General features: G+C 45.1%; 1 protein-coding gene across 1 annotated transcript in view; it reads left to right on the top strand.

Annotated features, from left to right (window-relative positions):
* LOC130486469 (vascular endothelial growth factor receptor kdr-like) overlaps window positions 1-26,585 on the top strand; it is a 194,306-nt gene that overhangs the window by 44,959 nt on the left and 122,762 nt on the right. Inside the window, exon 10 of the mRNA XM_056859739.1 lies at window positions 21,613-21,772. Coding sequence (XP_056715717.1) covers window positions 21,613-21,772 — 160 coding nt within the window. The remainder of the gene's footprint in view (window positions 1-21,612; window positions 21,773-26,585) is intronic.

The following is a 26,585-nucleotide window of genomic DNA, read 5'->3' as shown; positions in this document are numbered from 1 at the left end:
GCCACTTGACATTAAAATTGTGTTTGCGGAGGAATGTTTCATGAACTAAATGCATAGGGTTGGATCCAACTAGAGTAGTAATAATAGGGAGCTTTCATCACACACAGTCTCAGCAGCTGTCAAAAATTGCAGATATGTGTGTGTGTGTGTGTGTCTGTGTGTGTCTGTGTGTGTGTGTGCATTGGGAGACCGTGAGGGGGCGGGGCAACGTGTGTGCAGGGGGATGGTGGTTCCAGCTGCTGCCAGGCAGGGTGTGTGTGTGTGTGTGTGTGTGTGTGATTCCCAGTGTATTTTTTTTTAGCATGCACTTTATCCTCCAGCCTGCAGGGGGTTCAAGAGCATATGGTTAGGTTGCCAGAATCCAGGGCTGGAGATTACCCAAAACATGTTAGAAGCTTACAGAGCTCTAGAGACATAGAAGAAAGCAGGCAGGCTGGCAGGCAGGCTGTAGGGAGAGCCCAGCCTATTCTCCCCCCAGTCTTTTGGAGAGTCAGAGCCAAGGTCCTGAGCAGATTTTTGTGCAAAGTCTGCTGTGGACAGAGAAACTCCCTTCCTCTCCTTTTAGACTACACAGCAAAAAAACCCCTCTGCTTTGAAAACGGCGTTTTCCTCTCGAGAGGAGCCAAGGGGAGTGCATGGAAAAAGCACATGAGGGCTGTCCTCTGCCTCCCTTCATTCCAGCCCTATGCGTGGTGAAGAGAATCTTGTAAGACTATCTGCAGCATGCCCACTATAAAAATCCTTACGCTAGAGGGGTTTGTAAATCCACCCCACCCCCGCCACAGAAAGAAAGCTTCCAGACCTCCCCCAACCGAAAAAGAGCTATTTATCTCTGGCCCCCGGCTAGTATCTTTTTTTCCTGCTATGTACAGAGAGAGAGAGAGGATGAAGGGGAAAACGGCACGGGGTTTTTTTCCTGCTTTTCCAGCCAAGTTCTGAAAAATGCAGATCAGCCCCCTTTAGCAGCAGCAGCAGCAGACTGGCAAAACCAGTCTGACCAACTATGTTAAATTAGAGGCAGAGACTGTGGGGAGAGGAGAGCGAGCGAGCAAGTGAGCGAGTGAGAAGGATTTAAACAAAGAATGCAAACCCCCACGCTTCCTTCCCCATTTGTACAGCTGCAGTGGGGCAGGCAGGCAGGGAGCCAGACAGAGAGAGCAGCCAGAGTCAGGGGTTTTGTGTTTTTAAGGTGTGTTAATGTTCAAACAGATCTTACCAAGCAGAGAAGTGTAGCAAAAAGTAAGTTAAAAGCGGTGCTCCAGCCCCGTCTATACAAGGAAACGCCTCCGTTCCCTACCACCTGATCTGGCTTTAAGAATTTGATAGGCTAGTCCCGGGGGGGGGGGGGAGAAGTGGTAGGAGGAAGTATGCAGCTTAGCCAACTGGTTTCACACAGAGACACGCAAAGAGAGGAGGGAGGGGAGAAGGGAGGGGGGAGAAGGGAGCTTTCTCCTTATCTTTTGAAACACAACACACCAGTTTTAAGCTTCTAACAGACGGGGTGTCTGAAGCACACGGTGTGGAAGGAGCGGAGTTTTAGGGGGCAGCCCTGACTGACAGATACCTTATCTTTTTTTTCTAAATGCCTCTGTGCAAAAAACTGCCATCTCATGGCACATCGGCTATCTCTGGAGAAAACTTTCTATGTTTTCTATGGAAAGAGGGGGTATCGCACAGAGGGGCAGACCTAGAAAGCAGACACGCTACAAGGGAGTGATTGACAACCCTAAGGCAGCAGGGGCGGGGAAAAGAGGGACAGGGCTTTGGACCTTCTACGGCAAGCGTGCAAGGGAGGGAGGGTAAGATGGTCGGAGGAGCCTTCTATTTTTTCTAAGTGGTTGAACGAGACCCTAGACTAGAGCATAGCAGCAGCAGGGTGGGGGAGGGGGCTCAGACTCCTGCTTGCTTAGCTGGCCCCCATGAAAATAAAACACAGAGGAAAGTTTTCCTTTCTTAAACTCTCCTGTTGAAAAGAGAGGTTGGATTGGCTAATTCATGTGAACAAAACACTCACACAGGCACCCCTGCCACCGAGCCCTGAGAGAGACCGTACAGAGCCTCCTGTTTTTGGCCCACATGTGTGTGTTGCTGTTTTTTAAAAAAACACCTAACGCCGACCCTGCCAGGCAGACCTTTCTGACCCAACTCGCTGGGAGAGCAGGGCAGAACGCTGATTTTGGCACAGAGGTCAGGGGCGGCAAGCCTAGGCACCCCGCCGATTTTCGTGGAATTCCAAGCTGGTTTAACTGACGACCACTGGGGGGTGCTGTGCCGGGAGCGTGTCAGCGGGAGGGTGGCAAGTGATCTATCGCCGAAAGCGTCTAGGGGAGGGGAGGAAGGGAGGAAGGGGGGCGCAAAATGCCCCCCAATCAAAATAAGGTTCTGACACGGGGTGGGAGATGTGCCGAGGCTCGATAGACAGAGAAGGGTGCGGCCCAAACTGCGGAGGGCGGGGTGGGAGGCCTGGCAAACGGGCTTAAAAAGGGAGGGCAAGATGCACACACCCTGCCTGGCAGCAGCTGGAACCACCATCCCCCCGCACACACTTTGCCCCACCCCCTCATGGTCTCCCAATGCGCGCGCGCGCACACACACACACACAGAAACCTACAATTTTTGACAGCTGCTGAGACTGTGTGTGATGGAAGCTCCCTATTATTACTACTAACTAGATTTGGGGCTGGTGAAAGGAGGAGGTAACCTTTTATCAACTTCAGAATTATCCTAGGGATCATGGGATCTGGGTGGACAAAAGCCATGTGGGATGGGAGCCTGTGCTCTGCTGCTCCTCCACAGCCTCTTCTCCTAGTCCAGCAGTCTTCACTGAGTATTGCCAGGTGTTTGACGAGCCCTTGTGGTGTTGCACTGAGAAAAGGAGCTGTGTTTGGTTATTGTAGAGCATTTTATATGCCACCCCTCAGCTCTAGGCCCTTGGGTCTGCAAACCATTAAATATAATATCACACATAAAACAAAAAAAATTAGATTGTAAAATAACGTTTTTGCCATCAAGTCACAGCTGACTTATGGCAACCCTGTAGGGTTTTCAAGGTAGGAGACATTTGGAGGTGGTTTGCCATTGCCTGCCTCCCCGTCAGGCCCCAGGTATTCCTTAGAGGTCTCCCATCCAAATATTAGCCAGGGCCAACCCTGCTTAGCTTCTGAGATCTGAGAGATCAGGCTAGCCTGGGGCTGTCCAGTTCAAGGCAATAACTTAGCAACATGAAAAAGAAAAGTTTCTTAATACAATAAATAGAACAGATGAGAAAAATTAGTACTCAGGAGGAGGAAAGCATTATGCTCTGCCATGTACCAGTAGTGACTCTTGCCATATGCTTGGCAATCCCTACCCTATGCTTCCGCAGTCCCAGGTGGACAATGGAAATAAGAGATTTAACATGTTCCTGGGATGGGGGGAGTAGCCTATACTACAGGTGGGGGCTGGGTTTGCAACTTGCGCATTCTGCATTAAGATCAGGCCAGCGACAAAGCAATGCTCAGAAATGCACCCTTCTCTCTGAATGGGTACTCGGAGGTAATCATGAAGGGCTGAACAACACGCTGCCATTCGTCACAGGTGGGGGCTGGGTTCCCCTGACTTGACTTTGACTCTGCCTGTCAGGAGTGGGGAGACTTGTTCTCCAAGTGCACGGGCCCCCAATTCAGATCAGGATTGTGGCGTGAGGGGAGAAGGGTCTTCAACCTCCCCTTCCCATGTCATTTTCCCAACGCAAAACATTCCTGATGTCATAGGTATTCCAGCTCAGGGTTGGGAAATGCTTGGATATTTGAGGGTGGAATAGGGTTGCCAACCTCCTGGTACTAGCCGGAGATCTCCTGCTATTGCAACTGATCTCCAACTGATAGAGATCAGTTCACCTGGAGAAAATGGTCGCTTTGGCAATTGGACTCTATGACATTGAAGTCCCTCCCCTCCCCCAACCCCACTCGTCTCAGGCTCCGCCCCAAAAACCTTCCATTGGTGGCAAAGAGGGACCTGGCAACCCTAGGGTGAAGCCTGAGGACGGTGGGGTTTGGGGACATGAGGGGCCTTAGTGGGTTTATGCCATTAGGAGTCTACCCTCCAAAGCAGCCATTTTCTCTAGGGGAAGGGATTTCTGTAGTCTGGAGATCAGCTGTAATTCTGGGGGGAACTTCAGGCCCCACCTGGAGATCATCAACCTTAGATATATGCCCCCACTTTGGGTGGGGTTGCCAGCTCCAAGTTGGAAAATACCTGGAGATTTCTGGGGTGGAGCCTGTGGAGGGCGGAGCTTGGTGTGGGAAGGGACTTCAATTCCATAGAGTCCAATTGCCAAAACAGCCATTTTCTCCAGGTGAATTGATCTTTATTGGCTGGATATCAGATGTAATAGAAGGAGACCTGGATGTTGGCAACCCAAACTGTGGGGCTACGCGTGAAGCCTATTTCACAGTCCTCTATGAATGCATTTATGATAGGTATGGATTCTGGCCAATGTCCCTTTGGTGTGTGGATCATTTGGGCCACCCAGCTGGCTACCCTGCCCCTGGAGTTTAATTTGGCAAGAACAGCCGGACCCTCTAGCCGGCTCTTGCTGCCTTTGCGCAGGGGGAACTTCTTGGGTCTCCGGGAGGTGGCTGACCACAACAAAGAAAAGTTCCTTCTGCGCGTGTGTGTGCACACCCAGGGCTGTCCAAGATGCTGGTGGGTTGCTCTGTTTTTGTTTTTGTATATTCCTGTCTTGTCTAGAGCCAAGAGGCAAAAGTCTTGAAGGGTTTGAGCAGAGGAGGTGGGGAGAGCAAAGGGTAAATTTAGGAAACAGCTGGCGACTACATGTTCCAGCTAGCCAAGAATGGAAAATGTGGGAGAAAATAGTTATTCCAGGCTTGAGTACAAATGGGGGGAGGGGGGGAAAGGGGCATAATTTTAAAACTACTTACGGTCAAGTGAGGGTAGTTTTCATTTTCAGGCTAGAACAAATAAACAGAATTCATCAGGTCTTTTCAGAATCTTTTATCCAACAGTGGTACTTCCGTTACAGCCAGTTGGAGACGGGATTGAGCTGATTTACCAAACGGGACAAACACAGCAGCTGTCTTGCTGCGTGCTCCCTTCACCATAGACTGGCAGCCATGCCCCTCCCTTAGGGTTGCCAGTTCTGGTTTGGGAAATGCCTGGAAATTTGTGGGGTGGAGCCAGGGGAGAGCAGGGTTTGGGGAGAGGAGAGACCTCAGTGGGGTGTTGTTGTTGTTTTTGCCGTCAAGTGACAGCTGATTTATGATGACCCCCATAGGGTTTTCAAGGCAAGAGATGTTCACAGGTGGTTTGCCAGTGTCTGCCTCCGCCTCATGCCCCTGGTATTCCTTGGAAGTCTCTCATCCAACCCTGCTTAGCTTCTGAGATCTAAGAGATCAGGCTAGCCTGGGGCTATCCAGGTCAGGGCTCTACTGCCCTTCAAACCAGCTGTTTTCTCCAGGGGAACTGATCACTGTAGTATGGAGATCAATTGTAATACAAGAAGATCTCCAGGCCATAGAAGTGAGTCCCTTTGAGAAAGGCAGAATATAAATAATATAAATAAATAAGTAATTGGATTATAGCAGCAGTTGTCAGTGGGGGGGCTGCTTTAAGAAAGCCATCTAATTGTATGAAAAACCCATCTGATCATTTAAACAGACCCATCTGAATTGGCTTGAACATGTTCCAAGAGCTTGCCAAACGATTAGTTCCCTCTTTGCAACTGAAAGGGCACATGTTCAAACACCATTAAAGGAACATTTCATTGGCTGAACACCCAGACACCAGGGGTAGGGCCAGAAGTCACTATCCTGCTTCCCTCTGCTCAGGCAGGAAGGCTTCATTTATTTTAAATTGTACAGGGCCCAGTCTGCTCTTAGAAGGGGACTTGTTTTGGAGCTATTGATGAAGAACATGGGTCACAAGCTGACTGGCATCAAAGTTTTAGGATCTCAGTTGCCTGCTGCAGAAGGAAATGTAGGCTTTCAAAGGAAGCTCTTGCTAGTATTTTTAAAGCCGAGTGTGAAAATGAGTAAGCACAGCCATGGGTGGGTGCTGCAGAGGTTGGGCTGGTGCGGAGCAGTTGTTAGCAACTTCCTGGCAAGTTGCTCTGTTCACCTCCTGGCTCCTGCCCTTTTCCATCCATCTTCCTGGCTTTGCAAGCCAATCATCCCTGAATTATCCATGTTCTCTGTTATTGAAAATATCATTAAGGGTGAATTCATTTTGTGGGATCAGGCAGAACATTTAGCGAGGAGGGCATGACAAGTCTCAGACACCTCTTGAGTGAGATCTGGGAAAAGATGTCAGGTGACATATGAGGCTACCTGACATCTTACAGACACCTGCAGGTTGACAGGTACCCCTCCATTTACAAAGGGGGGGGGAAGAAAGCAAAAGGAGCCATCAGCTTCCCTTAAGACTGAAATCTTTTAAAGGCTGGACATAATGACAGAGATCAGGCTGTTTTATAACAGAACATTCACTATTCATCATCAATTATAGCAAAACAATTTACAAGAAGAAATTTTTTAAATTATTATTGGGCTGGTTTTGGGAAGCCTTTATACAACTTAATTGTGGATTACAAATGAACATTCAAGAAAGTAAATACAGAAAAAGTGGGCTTTTTCTCTGCTGTTGGATGCTTTATGTAAATGGGTGGGAGAGATATTTAATTAAGCCAGAGAAAGTAGACTACGTAACAGTTTATGGCCTGGGAAGATGGGTGCTGGAACAATAGCCAGTCTCCTTCACAGAGAACAGAAATGACCCAAAAAGAGGGTTAAACGTGACAAAAATTGCAATTTTTACTCAGGCAAATAATCCTTTTGTTGGATAACTCAAACCTTTGGCTAGTCTATCAGGTGGATCTTGTGGATTTGTTCCACTAATGGTGGCACTTTCCCCTGCCACAAAGAACCGCTGTGTGTTTTATCGTTTTTGTTATGATTTAGTGTGATGGTATTATTAGCTTTGCCGTTTTTGTGCTGGTACACACTGTCGCTGGTACAGTGACAGGCCATTTCAAAGCAGTTTTAAGGTTTTATTGTATCATTCTTCATGCTTTTTACCAAAAGGTCCACTGCTGAGAGACAGGATACAAGTGCTATGCATAAAATTAATATTTTAAAGTCTTTGTTAGCAAGAAGACGGTTTCATTTAAAAGGAGTTTTGGGGTGCCACCAGGTCACTTCTAGGCCAGACATTGAGGCCTGTTTCCTAGCCAGAAGCTCCTTAAAGCTGAGGAGGACTCTGCACAATTGGTTCTGAGCTCTGGAGCATTTGTGCCTCGTTACAGTTGCAGTGTCATAAGCAGAACTTAGAAGGGTGCAGCAATGCTTTGAACGGCATTATAATTGTTCTCAGGGTTTTAAGGACAGGGAATGTTTGGGAATCCTCTCTGTTATGATTGCTGAAGCACTCCAGGCAAAGAAGGGGAAATCGGTATAACTCTAATCAATTGGAAAGCCTGAGCAAGAGGGGAAATGCTCCTTGGTGTAGCGGTGGGGAGTCTTTTAACAATTCAGGTCAGCTTCCACACCTTTGAAATGAGGCTGCTGTTAGACAGACTTTGAGGATTTTCTTTCTCCTGTGATGGGCAGGGAGGGGAAGGGGGACTCAAGTAGGGTTGCCAATGGGAAAAACAGCTTGAGTTATTCCTATGCTTTTAACAGCATGTTGATATGCAGGTAGTAGCAGGTGCCTCCCTCCCATGAAAAGCTTCAGCCACTGTTGTTAAAGGGGCAGCTGCAGAGGTTGGTTAAAAAGTTGGTAACTTCAGTGCTCAGCTGTGTTGCTGGAGATCTTTGTTGGGCTAAAATAGTTCTCAGACTTTTTGAAGTGGGACCCCCTTTGTCACCCACTTGCAAAGTAACTCTCAGCTGCTTTCCCCCTCCCCGATATAAAACATAGGAATTTCACATCAGTTAACATAGAACAAGTTTTTTATGTGCAGCATTTACAAGAGCGGGGTCTGTAAAGATGTGGGAGGAGAGAAGATGCCACCACTATCCTGCTGCCTCCGACTTCATTCCCTTTTGCTTGCTCCCTGTTGCCACCCCCGTTCAAGGCTTTATCTCCTTTCATCTATCCATCCCATCTGCACTTTTCTCCCCATCTCTGGTTTCTCCCTTCAGCCACTGCTTCTAAAAATGCTGCACTGTAGGCAATTCCATAATGCTGATATGATCTCACAAGGTCTTGGAAGGGATTTGTTTAGTTTTGGAAATTATAAACATCTCTTGACATGCCCAGGCTAGCCTGATCTCATCAGATCTTGGCTGCTAAGCAGGATTGGCCCTGGTTAGTATTTGGATAGGAGACCACCAAGGAAGTCCAGGACTGCTATACAGAGGAAGGCAATGGCAAACCACCTCTGTGCATCTCTTGCCTTGAAAACCCTACAAGGTCACCATTAGTTGGCTGCTACCTGATGACACTTTACGTGCACATCTCTTTAAGTACGCACACATACCTGGCCTTCTTGTGTGGATTTTTTTTGATCCACAGCCAAGTTCAAAATTAGCTGTACAATTGTATTTCATGATCATTTCCCCCCTATGCCCTCTCCATGCCCCCTTTTTTATGTTGCAGTGCTGAAGATGCATGTGCTGTGCTATTGGTGCTGTAACCCCATCATGCCTTCTCATTTGTGAATAATGGCTTGTTCATAGTGGTACATTATCCCACTGAGACAGGAAGCTTACATCCCTATTCACGTCCTCTGCACAGTTAGTGTATTGGTTCTTGTAGGTTATCCGGGCTGTGTAACCGTGGTCTTGGTATTTTCTTTCCTGACGTTTTGCCAGCAGCTGTGGCAGGCATCTTCAGAGGAGTAACACTGAAGGACAGTGTATTACTTTGGCCCATTCCAAATTCACAATAACTAAATGGGGGTTTTCCCCCTGTGTCCCTGAGTCTTTGTGTGTGTTAAGTGCCGTCAAGTCGCTTCCGACTCATGGCGACCCTATGAATGAAAGTCCTCCAAAATGTCCTATCTTTGACAGTCTTCTCAGATCTTGCAAATTGAAGGCTGTGGCTTCCTTTATTGAGTCAATCCATCTCTTGTTGGGTCTTCCTCTTTTCCTGCTGCCCTCAACTTTTCCTATCATGACGGTCTTTTCCAGTGACTCTTGTTGTCTCATGACATGACCTGAGTCTTTATTTTTGTAAAATCAGTTTTGCTTCACGGTCCTTGTTTTTTAAGCCTGTTTTAGAGATGCTTGATTTAAAGTGTGACCGGAGTTATATTTAGACTCTGACATTTGTTTTTTTTTTAAAAAGGTTGTGTCATTCCTCACACATACATAGAGACAAGGAGCTCAGAATTCCAGATCCTTTCTGCTTGGGGAGGCAGTTTCAAATTATGCTTCTTAATCCAGAAGTATTTTTAAAAGTTTAATTGACTTCATCATCCCAACAATAGGTAACTGGCAATGGGAGGCCAGCTGAGATTCTCTGTGGGTTTCTGTGCTCGCTTCGGCAGCACATGTACTAAAATTGTGGGTTTCTGTCCCAGCACCTGAGGGTGCCGCTGAAGAATGACAAGGGAACAGTCCCAAGGCCTCTCCAACCCCACTATTTCAAATAATGTTATAATTCCTCAGTAGTACCCAAAGTACTGGTCAACTCACTGGTGTTACACTTGTAAGGGTTGGGAAATACCTGGAGATTTGGGGGTGGAGCCTGGGCAGGGCAGGGTTTAGGGAGGGGAGGGACCTCAATTGGGTACCAGGCCATACAGTCCACCCTCCAAAGCAGCCACTTTCTCCAGGACAGCTGATCGCTGTCATTTTGTGATCAGTTATGATTCTGGCTATGATTCTCCAGCTTGCACCTAGAGGTTAGCAGCCCTATACCCAAGTGACTTCTGTTATAAAAAATGGCTGTTGCATGTTTATTAAGTAGTGGAAATTGCCACCATGGGAAGCGGTGAATTTCTCTAGTTTAGATGGCTTTGCAAGGCAGCTGGATAAATTTCTCAGGGCAAGGCGTACCAGTGGGTATTAACCATGTTGAGTGGCAGGGTTCCTCTGAACGCCAGTTGCCAGGGGCAACAGCAAGAGATGTTTGGACCTCTGTGCTCCCTCAGTGGGCCTTCTTCTGGGCTGCCCCTATAGGAAACAGGATGCTGTGCTAGTTGTGCCATTAGTTTGATCCAGCAGGTCTTTTTCTGATGTTCTTATGTATTTCTTGTTTTTCTAACATTAGAGCCTTTTAAACCATAAAACTGACTGGCTGACCTTGGGCCAGTCATACTTGCCCAGTCTTACATCCTTCACAAGAACATTATAAGAATAAAATGGAAGAGGAGGCAGGTAATCATGAATGCTGTTCTGAGTTCCTTACAGGATGGGTAGGATAAAAATAGGATTGGTAGTATGGTGTAGCTGTTACAGTTTCATTTTTGGATCTGGAAAATCCAGATTCAAATCAATACTCTGCCATGGAAACTTGCTGGGTGACCTGGAGCCTGTGGAGGAGAGAAGAATGATATGAGCTGCTTTGGGTCCCCTTTGGGGAGAAAGGCAGGATATCAACGAATTAAATGGATAAGTAAATAAGTATTTATCTGGACTTTCTTCCAAAGAGTTCTGAGCAGTATACATGGTTCTTTTTCACTGCCCCAATTTTGTCCATACAACTACCCCATGAGGCAAGTTAAATTGAAAGAGAAAGTGACCAATAGTCTCCGTTGTCACAGTCTCTGACATACTTATGGTATTTTGTGTACATGTGCAGAATTAATTCCATGTAGAGCTTGAACACAGCATACAAATTGAACCACAAAACTGCAGAGGATTGTGTAATGAAAAGCCTGTGTAATGCAAATCTTTAAAATAAGCTGACTGAATCCTTTCAGGAAATAACTATTTTACCCTGGTCTTATCCTTAAAGGGAAAAGAACAGAGTTACCCTTTACCATCTACTAAGAAAGATGTATCTGGAATTTCCCTTCCTGACTCATCTGCCAGCTGTCAGTTGCTCATATTTCAAGAGCAGAAAAATCCTGCTATCTTATAGCCTCATATCTCAAGAGCAAAGAAATCTTTACTTTTTGTAAATCTTGCTAAAGGCTATATTTTCTACTAACCAGCTGGTTACAAATTGCAGTGTAAGCAATAATTGTGTTTTATGCTTTATATAGTTATATATTGTGTTATAGACTTCTAAATGGTCTCATTTAATGCGTATTGTAATAACGATGAGAATGATATGAAAATTGAGTATATGGTGTGATTATGAAACTCAGAAATGATTGTTTATACTATAAGCAAAATAGACTGAAAGGAAAGGAAGCCCATCTATGGTCATGGGGAACTGAACAGCTGCAACTAAGACATTACTGCACTGCTCATGTTATCTGAAAGAGGGAATAAAAGGTATCCCTTTTGATGGATAAAAATGTTGTCTGAAAGTGGCAATAAAAATCCCCCTTCACTCTTAATGAGTCTAAAACAGTATAAATACAGCCACAGTAAGGCTAGAGAATCAGAACCTTCCAAAAGGCTCTCAAGAAAAGGCTGAATGGTATGTATGGCTTAAATATATTACTCTAGACTTTGTGAATTAGATACTTTGAACTGAATCAGAATAATTTGAGTGTTATATTTTAGAAGTTGGATTTTGAAACTGAATAGTATGTAAGACTTGCTTGCTTTTATTTCATACATTGTAAATACATACATTGTACTTTGACAAGAGTTTTTATAGAAGTGTTAAAGACTTGATAATCTGCATTTATACATATTTTACTAGACAGATGTCAATAAAAAGACTTGCTTTTTAAAAGTAAGTAAAGTTGTTGAGTCCTGCTTACTCGATGACTGGCTGAATAAGATAACTTCACTTCTCATTAAGTGATACATTCTAAGAGCCTGTCATCTGAACAGCACGACCCGCTTCACCGTATTCATGGCAAATCTTTGCTGTTCATTAGCCACCCTTTTGAGAAATAAAATATCTATGGATGCTAACAGCTGGGGTGGGGGCAGGGAGAGTGTTCCTGAATCTGTTGCCTAGCTGCAGGGGAGGAATCACCTGGCTGCTATCTTTTGGAGAAAGGATCCTGGGCGCATTTGGAGAACACATGATGGAACAGTGTGGTGTAATGGCTAGAATATTAGACTAGGACAAGGTATCATGGGTCAGACTGCCAATGCCTCCCCGGATGAAGAAGAGATGGAGGAAGCTGGCCCCAATCCTTGGATGCCGCATGAAGACCCACCAGTCAAGGCAGACTCCATCAGGTGCCAAGGGGGCATCTCAGGCCAAAGTCAGCACACCACACCCTCAGTCTCACAGTATGGGATCCGAAGCTGAAGTAGAAGTGCTGCAGCCACCAGCCATACCTCTGGGATCCCCAGAGCCCTTGGGATGCCAAAGAAGCAGGCCAGGAGGGATGCGCAGGAGCAGTGCCAGAGCACGCAGTTGGTAGCCCAGCACTGGTCAACTTTGACCTGTGAGCTTGCGTCACTACAGGATATGGGGTGACAGCCACACAGGCTGCTGAGCCATCCTGGAGTTGCACCTGTCCTTGGGTGATTCAGCAGGCAGAGGAGTTGCACCTGCTCCTGATCAGGGTTTTCCTGATAAAAGCAGCCGGAAAAGGTTGAACCAGCTTGGAAGCAACCTTTGCATGCCTGCTGGTGGGCGGTGCCCTGCTCTAGACTTCAGTGTGTTTGACCTTCTGGATGGTGACCTGGCTTATGCTCTTTGGATTTGCTGTTCCGGTTTGATGCTTGGACTTCTGGATAGTTGTATTTTGATCCCGGCTTGCGTTTGGATTATTCCTCTTGCCCCAGGTGCCTGCCTGAACCAGGACACAAGGGAGACCCTGTTGGATTAAACGCTGGAGCCTAATTTGATTGACAGTGGGCTCCGTGCTCCTCTAGAATCAGCCCCTCCCTTCTGGTGACAGTTACTTGTAACCAACTGATGCTGCCAACTGCTCTGTCCTTCTCTGCCTCACACTCTCTCAAGATGTCACACTGTTTCAGTTAAGATGAGGTAAATGTTACAGGAACCTCTTAAGGAAAATGTTGTTTGTTTTAAAAGATTTTATAAACATTTATTAAGAACAGTTTTCTTCCATTTTAATACATATAGTATTGGCTGTTTGCGAACTCTGCTGCTTGAAACTCTGCTGCTTGAAACAGGTGGAATATCCTGTACCGAGTGAGTGCTGGGATATTGCCCCACAAGAAGGGATCGGATTAATTTCCTCCTCCCCCTACAGACCCAGAGTTAAATGTTTACTCTGCCATTAAGCTCACTGTGAGACATGGCTCAGTGATATAGCATCTGCTTGGTATACATAAGGTTCCTGGTTCAGTCCCTGGCATCTCCAGCTAAAAGAATCAGGTAGGAAGTGATGTGAAAGACCTCCACCTGAGACCCTGGAGAGTGGCAACCATGTCTATTGTAGCATTTAGTTCTACCCAGGGCCTTAAGGGGCTTGAACAATTTGTTGCCCTGCTAACCTCTTTATCATTTCAGGAGGATGGCTGTAAATAATCACTTCTGTATAGCAGATAAGTGAAGAGACCTGAACATGGCGACTCAAACAAGTCTTCTCTAATAATTAATTCTCAGACTATTGTTAATTTGTCTCTTACAATGATTACATGTACACATACGGTAGTATTTTTTTTTTAAAAAAATAAGTGTTTTCATCAGAGCTGTCTTTCAGTTTAAAGGGAATAATTGCCCTTTTGTTCCCCAGAAATTGCATTCTTCAATTAAATATGTTGGCTTGTTTAAGTAATATTCACTGCACTTAGAAATTATTAGAAATTCATTGAGCATGCATGTAAGCTGTCATTTTAATTAGATCTAAAGTAAGGAAATACTTACAATTAGATAATTTAAATAGGGTTGCATGTCTTCATTCCTGGGTACCCAAGGTTGGGTGAAAGGAAAATATATATAAGTCTATGTATAAATACTTAAAGTATAATTTATTAGACGTGCTATATAAAAGTTAAAATTATTTAAAAGCATTAAAATAGCACAATGGCATTTCCTGAGATTGATAACTATAACCGCATACCAAACGCGTTTCGGCCTATGGGGCCTTCATCAGTGGTTAATTAAAACCCTTTGTAAACCTGCACACATTTACAGAAATACCTTAATGAATACAAATACAAATACAAACAGTTCAAACCCAACCAGGCATGTGTATATGTTGTAAATTCTATTCTCAATTACTTAAACATCTGGTATAATAGGTTCTTGTTGTAATACTGTAAAACATAATTATACAGATTGGAATCCTCAGTTCATTATTAATCTAACTTGAATAATTATTTGTGTGTGTGTGTTAAGTGCCGTCAAGTCGCTTCTGACTCATGGTGACCCTATGAATGAAAGTGCTCCAAAATGTCCTATCTTTGACAGCCTTGCTCAGATCTTGCAAATTGAAGGCTGTGGCTTCCTTTATTGAGTCAATCCATCTCTTGTTGGGTCTTCCTCTTTTCCTGCTGCCCTCAACTTTTCCTAGCATGACTGTCTTTTCCAGTGACTCTTGTCGTCTCATGACGTGACCAAAATATGATAGCCTCAGTTTAGTCATTTTAGCTTCTAGGGTCAGTTCAGGCTTGATTTGATCTATAACCCACTGATTTGTTTTTTTGGCAGTCCACGGTATCCGTAACACTCTCCTCCAACACCACATTTCAAAGGAATCTATTTTCTTCCTATCAGCTTTCTTCACCGTCCAGCTTTCACACCCATACATAGTAATAGGGAATACTGTGGAATGAATTAATCTAGTCTTGGTGGCCAGTGACACATCCTTACACTTCAAAATATTTTCTAGCTCCTTCATGGCTGCCCTTCCCAGTCTCAATCTCCTTCTGATTTCTTGGCTGCAGTCTCCCTTTTGGTTGATGGTGGAGCCAAGGAATAGAAAGTCTTCAACAATTTCAATTTCCTCATTGGAATAATTATTTAGCTGTGCATATTAAATATACCAATGTATAAATGCATATTAAATATACCAATGTTTATACATTGGTATATTTAATATGCATAGCTAAATAATTATTCAAGTTTTTAAATAATTATTCTCGAACACAAGAATCCCCCTTTTTTGCATTCCCTTAGATTGAATGCAGAAGGGGGGATTCTCGTGTTCATGCTACATTCAATCCAGCAGCGTATTTTTTTTAAAAAAAATTAAGGGGGGTAGGGGAGGTAAACGAGCAAAGCAGTGGGTGTGAACATGGGAAGGGTGTTTGGTGGGGTGGAGAAATAAACACTTTTTGAAGATGATCACATACTCAAGGGAAGCTGGCTCAGAAACAGGAAAAACAACATTGCCGCAAAAGTGCTCAGGAAAACAAAGGAGATTAAATGACGAGAAAACCATTCCAACCCCAAATGGAGGAAAAAACATGCGGACATGAAAAAATACAATGTAGCTTTGACAGCAGGAAATGTTGTAAACCATTTGTGCAGAAAAGGCCAGTCTTAGCTGCTAATAAAAGCTTCTTGTCTCTTATGACTCCCTATCAGAGGTAGAGGGCTGCCAACCTTGAGGTAGGGCCTAAAGATCCCCTGGAATTTAAAGTAAACAGAAATTGGTTCCCCTGGAGAAAATGGCTGCTTTGGAGAGTGGGATGTATGGCATTATACCTTGCAGAGGTTCCGCCCCAAACTTTGCCCTCCCCAGACTCCATCCCCAAATTTTCAGGACTTTCCTAGCCCACAGTTGGCAAATCTATCAGAGGAGCTAGGACCTGCATTCTTAACTTGGAGGTAATTACTACCCAGGGAGTGATTAGGACTCTCAGGAGGTAACCAGATGACTTGAGGTTCTAACAAATCCAGTTATTCATTGTGTGATGATAACGATGATTGATAATAGACATTCATTTATGGGGGGGGGGCTGTTTTCCACTGTGGCTAGGTCAATTAGAAAATGAGGCATTTCCCCCAAAAGGCTGCTACAAGGCAGTGCCGTTAGGACTGTGCGGCTCTCTTTTACGGTGCTATTCAAAATCTAGAAGCCGAAAGGAAGTTTTAGGACCCAGGGTCCTAAAGGCATTTAGCAGATGCCTTCTTCCTTGCAGTGTGCCAAGATGGTTGTTACTACAGAATTTAACCCCATTATGGGTTCCTGCGGGATGTAGAGTGAAACTGAAATGGCAAGGAGGCACCCAGAGAGGCACCCAGATTTTACAATGGTGGCTTCAAGATATGAACAATCATACAAAGCAGCATTTTAAACAATGGGCTTCCATAAGTATCATTGACAGGTCCATTGAAAACATTAATGCATTCTTTGGAATAAAGTTTTTAAAGATGTGAAAGCAAGCCAACTCAAGGACCACTTCTGAGAAAGTCGTGTAGACTGAGTTTGCTGGAAAAAAGAAGGAACATGTTGAGAATGACCTCTGAAGCTGTTCTTGAAGACTTCTGGTACACATTGCTGTCAAAATATATTAACTGAACAGGAGAAAATAAAGAAAAGGTGGGAACAATACACTGAAGAACTATAGAGAAGAGACAAAAGGATGACAGATTCCTTCCAAGAAGAATATTTTAAAGAAGAACCTAAAGTTTTAGAAAGTGAAGTGAAAGCTGCACTGAAAGCAATTGGGAGAAACAAATAACCAGGAGCAGATGGGATATCTATTCCAAGCCACAGAAATGGAGTCCATCAAAATCTTGACAAGAATATGCCAACAAATATGGAAAAACAAAACAATGTCCCACAGACTGGAAACAGTCAATTTACATTCCAATTTTAAAAAAAAGGAGATGCCAAAGGCTGCAGCAACTATTGGACCATTGCATTAATTTCTCACGGGAGTAAAGTGATGCTCAAAATCTTACAATTCATTCATTCATTCATTCATAAACCTTTAATGGCATATAGATCTTACAACAAAGACTGTTACCATATATGGAACAAGAAAGGCCAGATGTTCATGCTGGATTCAGAAAAGGAAGATGCACTAGAGATCATATTCCAAATTTAGAGTGGATGCTGGAGCATATGAGAGAATCTGAGAAAAAAATCAGCTTGTGTTTCATAGATTAAAACAAAGCTTTTGACTGTGGATCATGAAAAGCTATGGCTGGTTTTAAAGGAAATGGGTGTGCCACCGCATCTGCTTGTTTTGATATGCAACCTGTCCTCTGAACAAGAAACTATTGTTGGGACAGAATATGGAGAAACAGAATGGTTTCCAATTGGCAAAGGTATCAGAAAAGGTTGTATTTTATCTCCCCATCTCTTCAATTTAAATGCAGAACATATCATAAGGAAAGATGGATTAGATTTAGATGAAGGTGGAGTGAAAATTTCTGCGAGGAGCACTTAACAATTTGAGATATGCTGATGATACCACATTACTGGCAGAAAACAGCCAAGACTTGAAACAACTACTGGTGCAAGTTAAAGCAGAAAGTGTCAAAGCAGGACTATAACTGAACATCAAGAAGAAAAAGAGTTGGTTTTTATACCCTGCTTTTCTCTACAGTAAGGAGTCTCAATAAGAGCCCCGTGGCGCAGAGTGGTCAGCTGCAGTACTGCAGTCCAAGCTCTGCTCACGACCTGAGTTTGATCCCAGTGGAAGTGGGTTTCAGGTAGCCGGCTCAAGGCTGACTCAGCCTTCCATCCTTCCGAGGCCGGTGAAATTAGTACCCAGCTTGCTGGGGGTAAAGGGAAGATGACTGGGGAAGGCACTGGCAAACCACCCCGCAAACAAAGTCTGCTTAGTAAACATCGGGATGTGACGTCACCCCATGGGTCAGTAATTACCTGGTGCTTGCACAGGGGACCTTTACCTTTACCTTCAAGGAGTCTCAAAGCGGCTTACAATCACCTTCCCTTCCCCTCCCCACACTTTGTGAGATAGGTGGGACTGAGAGAACTCTGACTAGCCCAAAGTCACCCAGCAGGCTTCATGTGGAGGAGTGGGCAGTGGCAGACCTACATTTTTGGAGGACATTGATGTATGAACCTACATTTTTTTTGGGAGGACATTGAATTTGGAGGCAGGGAGCTGGGGAGAGGGGGGAGCATCATGAACATCATGATGTCGCTTCCAGTTAAGGGGGGGGGTAACGAGTTGGACTATTCCATAGAAGGAAAAAAAGGCACAATCTTCCCAGAGTGATTGGAAGGCCTGAAGCAGCAGGTAGCTTGCCTCAGAAGGACACCAGCATTTCTGTAAAACTACATATTTATATTCGAGGGATACAAGAAACTCCTGAAAAGAAAGAACAGACAACACACCAAGGCACAGCAGATCTGCAATATATCCAAAAGCGTAAATATCCAAAAGAGAGTGTAACTACGTCCTCAAAAAGAGTCTCTTGTCCAGGCATGTCTAGGCCTGGTTAAAGGGAATCAAACCTCTGAATGACTTTATAAAGAACCTTAAATAGAAAAATAGGAAAATTCTACAAATTCATCTGTTCCGTATGTTCTTATAGGTTTCTATATGGCCTATAAGTACAGGGCCGTGACAAGAGCAACTACAGCAGAAGAGGGGTTAAGCACATAAAGAAATCCCTCAAGCATTTTGAGCAGCGCAGTCTACAGCGTAAATGCTTTTCTAAAAACGAAGGTCTAGATCTAAAATGAAGGCCTTGATTACAGATTGTGTCTTGGGTGGGGCTTGCTAGTTTGCCAGTCTGCATTCGTGAATTCCCACAACTCGTTCCCTGACTCTCAGGGTTGGAGCCTCAACAGACCTGTAGTTTTACTCCTGATACAGAGCTGAGCCTTGCCAGGTTGCTGCAGCAAGCAGCCTTCCACCCCTGTGTTCTGGCTCCCTCCCTTAGTCGGTGGAACAGGAGGAAAAAAATCAAGTTACTAGCTCCAGTTACTAGCTAGAGATCTCCTGCTATTACAACTGATATCCAGCCGGTAGAGATCACTTCACCTGGAGAAAATGGCCGTTTTGGCAATTGGACTTTATGACATTGAAGTCCCTCCCCAAACCCCACCTTCCTCAGGCTCCGCCCCAAAAATCTCCAGGTATTTCCCAACCTGGAGCTGGCAACCTTGTGGTTGAGCACCAAGGGTGACACCACAGTGTCTGTGACACTCTAGGAAGCTTCCCAATCTCTGTGGTATTTATCATAGAGGTTGGTGAATTCCTAGAGTGGCAAGGGTGCTTTGATGCCGCTTCCAGGTGTAACTTCTATTCAATTCAAACTTAAAGAGGGATACCAAAATAAGTTGTGTTTTTTTTCAGTTAAAGAACTGAGGGAGTTCACATCTTTTAGTGTGGTCCCACCTTGTGAAAATAATAGTAAGCAAACTTCACATTTCTTCTTTCTTTTGTTCACAATAAGACATAGCATATAGAATACTTAAGTATGGAAAACAGTAATTATTAATGTGTAACAGTTCAAGCCTGTTGTGCTGAAGCAGACCAGAGTCTCAGGTCATTTATGCAGGGGATGTTTGTGTTTGGTTTGCTGCACAGGTTTCTGATCCGAATTCTCAAACATATGCATGAGGGCTTTCCCCCCATCCCCGCAACCCAAGAAATGCCAGGAGTACCTTGTGATTAATTATGCATCCCCAGTGAATCACAGAGCTTCTGAGTCCCTCCCCCTGAAAACGCAGCCTTGTTGCAGTTTACTTGGAGGGGGCGAGTCAGCTCTTAAAGGGACTACTCCTTGTCTGTGCATGTGCTTTTGCAAAGCTGGGTATTCCTCCCCTCCTCTTCAACATCTCCCTGCCAGGAGCTGCCTTCCAGCTTCTCTTCGGTTGGTGTCGGTTGCCATATTTCAGAAACTGACCTGTTTGTCCAATGTAGATTGTGGAAGGGCATTGCTGGCATGTGATGGCATAAATCACATTAGAAGATGAGCAGGAGTATGAACCTGAGATAGTATGGCTGACATTGGTGGTCAGTCTCTTAGACAAAGATTAAATGGACATAAGTCTGACATCAGAAACCACAATATTAAAAAACCAATGGGAGAACATTTCAACCTTCCAGGACATTCTGTTGCAGATTTAAGAGTAGCAGTTCTCTTACAAAGGAATTTCAAAGGGAGATTGGAAAGAGAAACTGCTGAATTACAGTCGCTATTCAAACTAAAGTCAATGCATTTACCTGGGCTGAATAAAGACCTTGCATTCATGGCTCATGACCAATGCTGATTTCTCCACACCCATCTCTCCCCTGGACATCACAGACTCTTCTGCATACCACACCTCATCCCACCACGCCTGCTATTCACATTGACATACTGTTAACATTTACATACTAATGCTTGTCTGAATTCACTCTCCTCTACTTAAAGACAGATGGATTCACATTCTAGCTGTATCTGAAGAAGTGAGCTGTGGCTCACGAAAGCTCATACCCTACCAGACAATATTTTTGTTAGTCTTTAAGGTGCTACTGGACTCTTGCCCTTTTCTACTACTGCAGACAGACTAACACGGCTACCCACTGAGAAATGCTGGTGTCCTTCTGAGGCAAGCTACCTGCTGCTTCAGGCCTTCCAATCACTCTGGGAAGATTGTGCCTTTTTTTCCTTCTATGGAATAGTCCAACTCGTTTTCCCCCCGCCTTAACTGGAAGCGACATCATGATGTTCATGATGCTCCCCCACCCCCGTCTCCCCAGCTCCCGGCCCCTCCTCTCATGGGGACTGGCAGTGTAGGGCTGGCAACCCTAGGCCAGAGCTGTAGATTAGGAAACCAGCAGCCTGAGGCTTCCAGCTAGCTAGTTTGACTCTAGCAGTGAAAAACATGAGGCAAGCTGTCCAGATGGTCCTCCACAAGAAGGGAAGGTCCCACCACAGAGGAGGCCCTGGCTCTGCCCTCTGTGCTTCAGATTACATGGGGCCCTACAGCAAGGCTTCTCCACATTACCTAGGGTTGCCAGGTACCTCTTTGCCACCAGGAGGAGGTTTTGGGGGCGGAGCCTGAGGAGGGTGGGATTTGGGAAGGGGAAGGGACTTCAATGCCATAGAGTCCAATTGCCAAAGCGGCCATTTTTCTCCAGGGGAACTGATCTCTATCGGCTGGAGATCAGTGGTAATAGCAGATCTCCAGCTAGTAACTGGAGGTTGGCAACCCTAACATGACCTCCGGGCACATATGGGAGAGGATGCTCCTTCTGAAGCATCACAGGGCCCAGACCACACCAGAATATTAGTGATCAAAAACAATTTGAATTAAACCAGGGAATGGATTGGTAGTAGGGTTGCCAACCTCCAGGTACTAGCTGGATATCTCCTGCTATTCCAGCTGATCTCCAGCTGATAGAGATCAGTCCACCTGGAGAAAATGGCCACATTGGCAATTGGACTCTATGTTATGTCCCTCCCCAAACCCCGCCCTCCTCAGGCTCCGCCCCCCCCCCAAAACCTCCCGTCGTTGGCGAAGAGGGATCTGGCAACCCTTCTTGGTAGAAAACAATACAGTGTGATAAGGCTTACACCTGTGGTAGGCCTGGCTGTTGCATTTTGCAGTTTCTGAATGCTCTTCTTGTCTCTCCACGTCGAGTGTACGGCTCCTGAGGGACTTTCTGTCACCCTGTGTTGTATGTTGAGATTGTGCTTCACAAGCTTTCTGGAAGAAGTGGCTTCTTGATTAATTGCTTGTGTTCTTTTTCTTTCTAGAGAGACCCAAAATTTATGAAAAGGAGATGGATTTTGGCAAGAACAAAGACCAAGACCTGTTCGCCAAAGGAGGAGAATACAGCCTCCAGTGCACAGCAAGTGGCACGCCGCTTCCCAGCATACACTGGGCGTGGGGAGCATGCAGCCCTCGAGACAACCCGTGAGTAGAATAGGGATCTGGATTAACAGCAACTTGTCACGTTTTATCATTCATATTAAAACTCACACAGGCCTCTGATGTCAAGTTACAGAACGGCTTTGTGGTAATTTGTAAGATCTGGAAAGGGAACTGGAGCTTGCCTGAAGTAAACAAGGATGTGTTTCTAATGGAGTCCCTTCAAAACTTGACCTATAGAGAAATGTCCTAAAACCTGAATTTTGGCAACAGTTGAAGACTATTTAAGAAGAGTCCTGCTGGGTTGTGGATTGCATTGAGATGCCTGGAAATCTTCCAGTATTATAGCTCATCTCCAGACTACAGAGATCAATCCCCCTGGATAGAAAATGGCTGTTTTGGAGGGTGGACTCTGTGGCACTGTACCCCACTGAGGTCCCTTCTCTCCCCAAACCCTGTCATCCCCAGGCTTCACGCTCAAATCTCCAGGCATTTCCCAACCCGGAACTGGCAACGCTAAAGTTTCCTGACATTCTGTTTCCAGCAATTATCAGTAAGGCGTTTCTGAGAAGTTTATAGGCAGGACATAAAGGCAGCTGTCCCCAGCAACTAATACTCTTTTTCTGTGGTATACTGCATCAAGACTTGGAGGTTGCATGTAGCTCTTATGGCTGTTGATAGGTTTTATCCTCTATGGCCTTTTATGCATGGATGTTTACTTACAGTCACCCCCACCGACTGCATTGGGGCTTCCTTTTGATTATGCATTCAAAGGTCGCCTCACTCTCCCCCCACATTTTGCCTGTGTTTTCCATATGCTGTTTCAGCCAGAATCTGGAAAATATGGGCAAAATGAGTGGGGAAAGGGAGGTGACCTCTGACGGACGGAAAAGGCATGCATAATCAAAAGGAAGCCCCGAAGCAGTCAGTGGGGGTGACTGTGGGGAAACATCCCCGCATAAAAGGCCTATGAATTTATCTAACCTAGTTAAATACCATCTAGTCTAGTGTCCCTCTCTGAGGATGCAGGGGAAGGGACATAGCCAGGAGCCCCACAAGTTTTGTCTGCATAGGATAGTCGTTTGCAAGATTTCCATCTATGCACTTTTTCAGAACATGAGAATTTGTTGCAGTCATGTTCACAAAGCACTGCGCAGTGTCTAGACTAGGTCCCAAGTGTTTTAAGTGTGAACAAGGTGGGTCATTCATGAGTTGTATCTTGGGTGGGGCTTTCTCCTTTGGCTCTGCAGTACCCACAGTCTGTTCCCTGACTCTCAGAGCTGGAACCTCAGCAGATCTGTAGTCCTGTCCCCAAATGCCAATCAGGGAACCAGTGGCCTAAGGCTTCCAAGCATATCCCCACTCCCCAATTGCCAGTTTGGCTCCAAGGGGTTAAGGCTTTTTAAAGAACGAACAGCTACCAACAAACATTCATATCTCACTGGGAAGTTTTGAAAAATTCCAGTAGAAGCAGCTGCTCAGAAGCAAATAAACATGCCCCATGTGGGATGTATATCCTTGGATCTTCATGCTGGACACGGAACAGAAACCAAGCTGGCTTTGTTGAGTTTTACTGCACAAGCTGTGATGTTAAGAAAAATGGACAATGAGCCAACATAATGGAAATCAGCGGGTATATGGGACACTGATTAGCTTGCAGTGTTACAAAGGAGGCAACACTCACATTTTTGTTATTTCAAAGCACATTAAAATGAACGTTCCTTTCTATGGCTCTTTCCTGCTGCTTCAGCTAGCTTCAGAAGCACCTAATCTATTGCTTGTTTCTTCCAGATAGTTTCAGAGGTAGCCGTGTTAGTAGAAGAGCTAGATTGGAGTCCACTAGCACCTTAGAGACGAACAAGGTTTTGGGGACTTAAGCTTTCGAGAGTCAAAGAGCTTATACCCCAAAATCTTGTTGGTCTCTAAGGTGCTACTGGGCTCGGATCTGAGTCTACCAGACACTCCATCTGATGTCAGGTTGTTAATCTCTGTAATAATGGGGACTAGCAACTTGTGCCACATCAGTTTTTAAGCTTGGATGGGGAAGTGCCAGGCAAAGAGGCCAGAGGATGAGCATCAAATTCTAGAGGACCAGAGTCAAAAACATGACCCAGCCATTTGGGTTAAGGGTTTACTGACCGTTGAGGAGATAGTAACCGCTTTTGGCATAGCTAGTGTTGTATTCAAAGATCAGCCGCATTGAATGGATCATCGCTGGTTACAAATGATCCCTGTCTTTGGCTCCCTCCTGCCAATATTGCCTGGCAGATGGAGGGGTAAGGATCCCACACCCACCTTGTGGTCTGAGTGAGAAGCTGGGTGTGGAAGAGGATTATTAAACCTGGACCTGCCACACTGGCAAGTTAAACACGAGGTGCTTGTGGAGGAGTCTTTAGACAAATAGACAGTTTCCTTTGTTCCTGTTGAAACATTAGCAGAGCAACCCATGGGGAGAAGCCTGAATGTTGCACACTTCCCTTGGTGAGCACCAGTGGGGAAGTTTGGGAGCCAAGCGTAACAACTCCGCTTGCTCTTTTGCCCTTCTCTGCAGCGAGAAAGCTGGAGTCTGTTTTTCCACCCTAACAAACAAAGGACAGATGTAGGAATATAAAGCGCCGAATGTGCAGCCTGTTTGAAGTTTTTCGGGGGGGGGGGGGGAGTTGTTGTTATTTGAAAAGCATCGGTGGAAAATGTTTGAAGTTTAGATTGCTGCTTAATTTGTTGTCCAAGGTCATGTTTGGTGATAGTTCACTGGGTGAGCAGCCAGGCGCACCTAGATCAAAGTTTCCACAAGATTTTTTGAGGAGCTTCTTTTCAGAGGGCTCTGGACCCAGGCATTGCACACAATGTACCCACTGCCTCAAGATCCTGTGAAATGAGACCTGGGTCTGTAGATGATTTTCCTATGAGAAAACTCCGGGCAGGTTTCAGTGTAACTCTGAACTGTTTTCCTTCTATCATGGGTAAATGTGTGGCTACAGGTCAGTGGGGTAGAGATTAAGATGCAAAATGCATCCTGCATTGAACTCAGGCAATTATGTTGTGGAATGCTGCCTGTGTGGCCTCTCCCTTCAGCTCGGACCAGTGGGCTTTGTCAGTAAAGTTCCTTTGTGCACAGCAGTGAGTCCACAACAGTCTCTTTCCCTGCCAGGTCTGGGCAGGAGTGTTGCCAATCTCTAGGTGGTGGTTGGAGATCTTCTGCAAATACCACTGATCTCCAGGAGACAGAGATCAGTTCACGTGGAGAAAATGGCCGCTTTGGAAGGTGGACTCTATGGCATTATACTCTTTTGAAGTCTCTCTCCTCTACAAACCCTGCCCTCCCAGGCTCTGCTCCTAAAAACTCCAGGTATTTCCCAACCCAGAGCAGGCAATCCTACTGAGCAGGAAGCTCGGGAATGTGTTTTTTTAAATCACACAACTTGGGACCAGACTCATTAGAGACAAGACTGAATTCTCATTCCAGTGCAAATGTGAAAACATTTACTTGTTTTTTTCTGTTTCATCCTTCCCTTCCTCCAAGGGTCGCATGCATTGTTCTGTGCTCCTCCAGGGTAGGGGGAGAACCAGTTCCAGAATAGGGTTGCCCACTCTGGGTTAAGAAATGCCTGGAGATTTTGGAGGGTGGAGCCTGGGGAGGGTGGGGTTTGGGGAGGGGAGGGACCTCAGCAGGGTACAATGCTAAAGAGTCCACCCTCCAAAACAAGCCATTTTCTCCAGGGGATTGTGGACACCTGGAGATCAATTGTAATAGTGGGAGATCTCCAGGTGCCACCTGGAGGTTTGCAACTCTATTCCAAACCCTGATTTTATCTAGATTACATTCGCTTCACACCACATTGGCACATTTGGGATACAAAGGGCGAAAACGCACGGTTGCTTTAGCCTCCTGTATTCCCTGTTTCAGCCAGGATTCAGCCAGGATCGAACGCATGCGTTTCGCTGAACGTGCGTTCAATCCTGGCTGAATCCTGGCTGAAACAGGGAATACAGGAGGCTAAAGCGACCTTACATTTTCGCCCAAAGTTATACAAAGCTGTGAGCATTTACATTTCTTACTTAGAAGTAAATCACGCTTTGTTCTATGAAGAATGGGATTGTGGCCTTACGTGACATTGTATTCGTGACAGCTTGTGCTGATCTCAGCAGTTTGTAAGGAACCAAATCCTGAACCTAACCCGTCAGTGATACTATCAGTTTAAATATAATTGCAGAGTAAGTGTCTCCCTTTACCTGACCGCTAAGGCTGCCTTATCTCTCCTTCCAGAAGTTCAAGAAAGATTCTTACAGGAAACACACTCCTTCCCCCATTTCCTGCAACTTTTTCATACTGCCTACCCCAAATCCCTTATTTTAGTTCCTAGTGGCCCAATTAACTGCTGTGTAGTCTGCATTGAGATAGTTTGGCCTTCTGGGCAGTCTTGAAATGCTTTGTTACTGGAGAAAACTACAAAGATCACCATCAGATCAGATTGGTCAGTAATGGAAAGACATTTTAGCAGGGCCCATTATGAGCAGTTGCTGATGTTGTGTAAAGATTCAAATGCCCATCATCCAGTTCAATGGCAGTTTTGAGTTCTCACAAATAGGTATTCTGCCTTTAGTCTGTCCAGTTCCTGTAACACAGGAAAGATCCCCCCCCCAATGATGTACTAAAATGTAGGATATAATGTTAACACCTTTGTTATTACTAGTGTTTATGCAGTTTTGTAGTGTGGTATAGAAAATAGAAATGCTAAGGCTATGCCAAAAGCAGTCTAACTTTATTGTGAGAACTGTGAGAAAAAGCGGGATATAAATGTTTGAATGAATGAATGAATGAATGATACAACAAAGCAGTGATCCTGAGAAAGAAAAA

Source organism: Euleptes europaea, chromosome 13 (genome assembly GCF_029931775.1).
Source record: "Euleptes europaea isolate rEulEur1 chromosome 13, rEulEur1.hap1, whole genome shotgun sequence".
Classification (NCBI taxonomy): Eukaryota; Metazoa; Chordata; class Lepidosauria; order Squamata; family Sphaerodactylidae; genus Euleptes; species Euleptes europaea.
The sequence above is the reverse complement of the archived record's forward strand: the minus strand, read 5'-3'. Positions and strand labels throughout refer to the sequence as shown.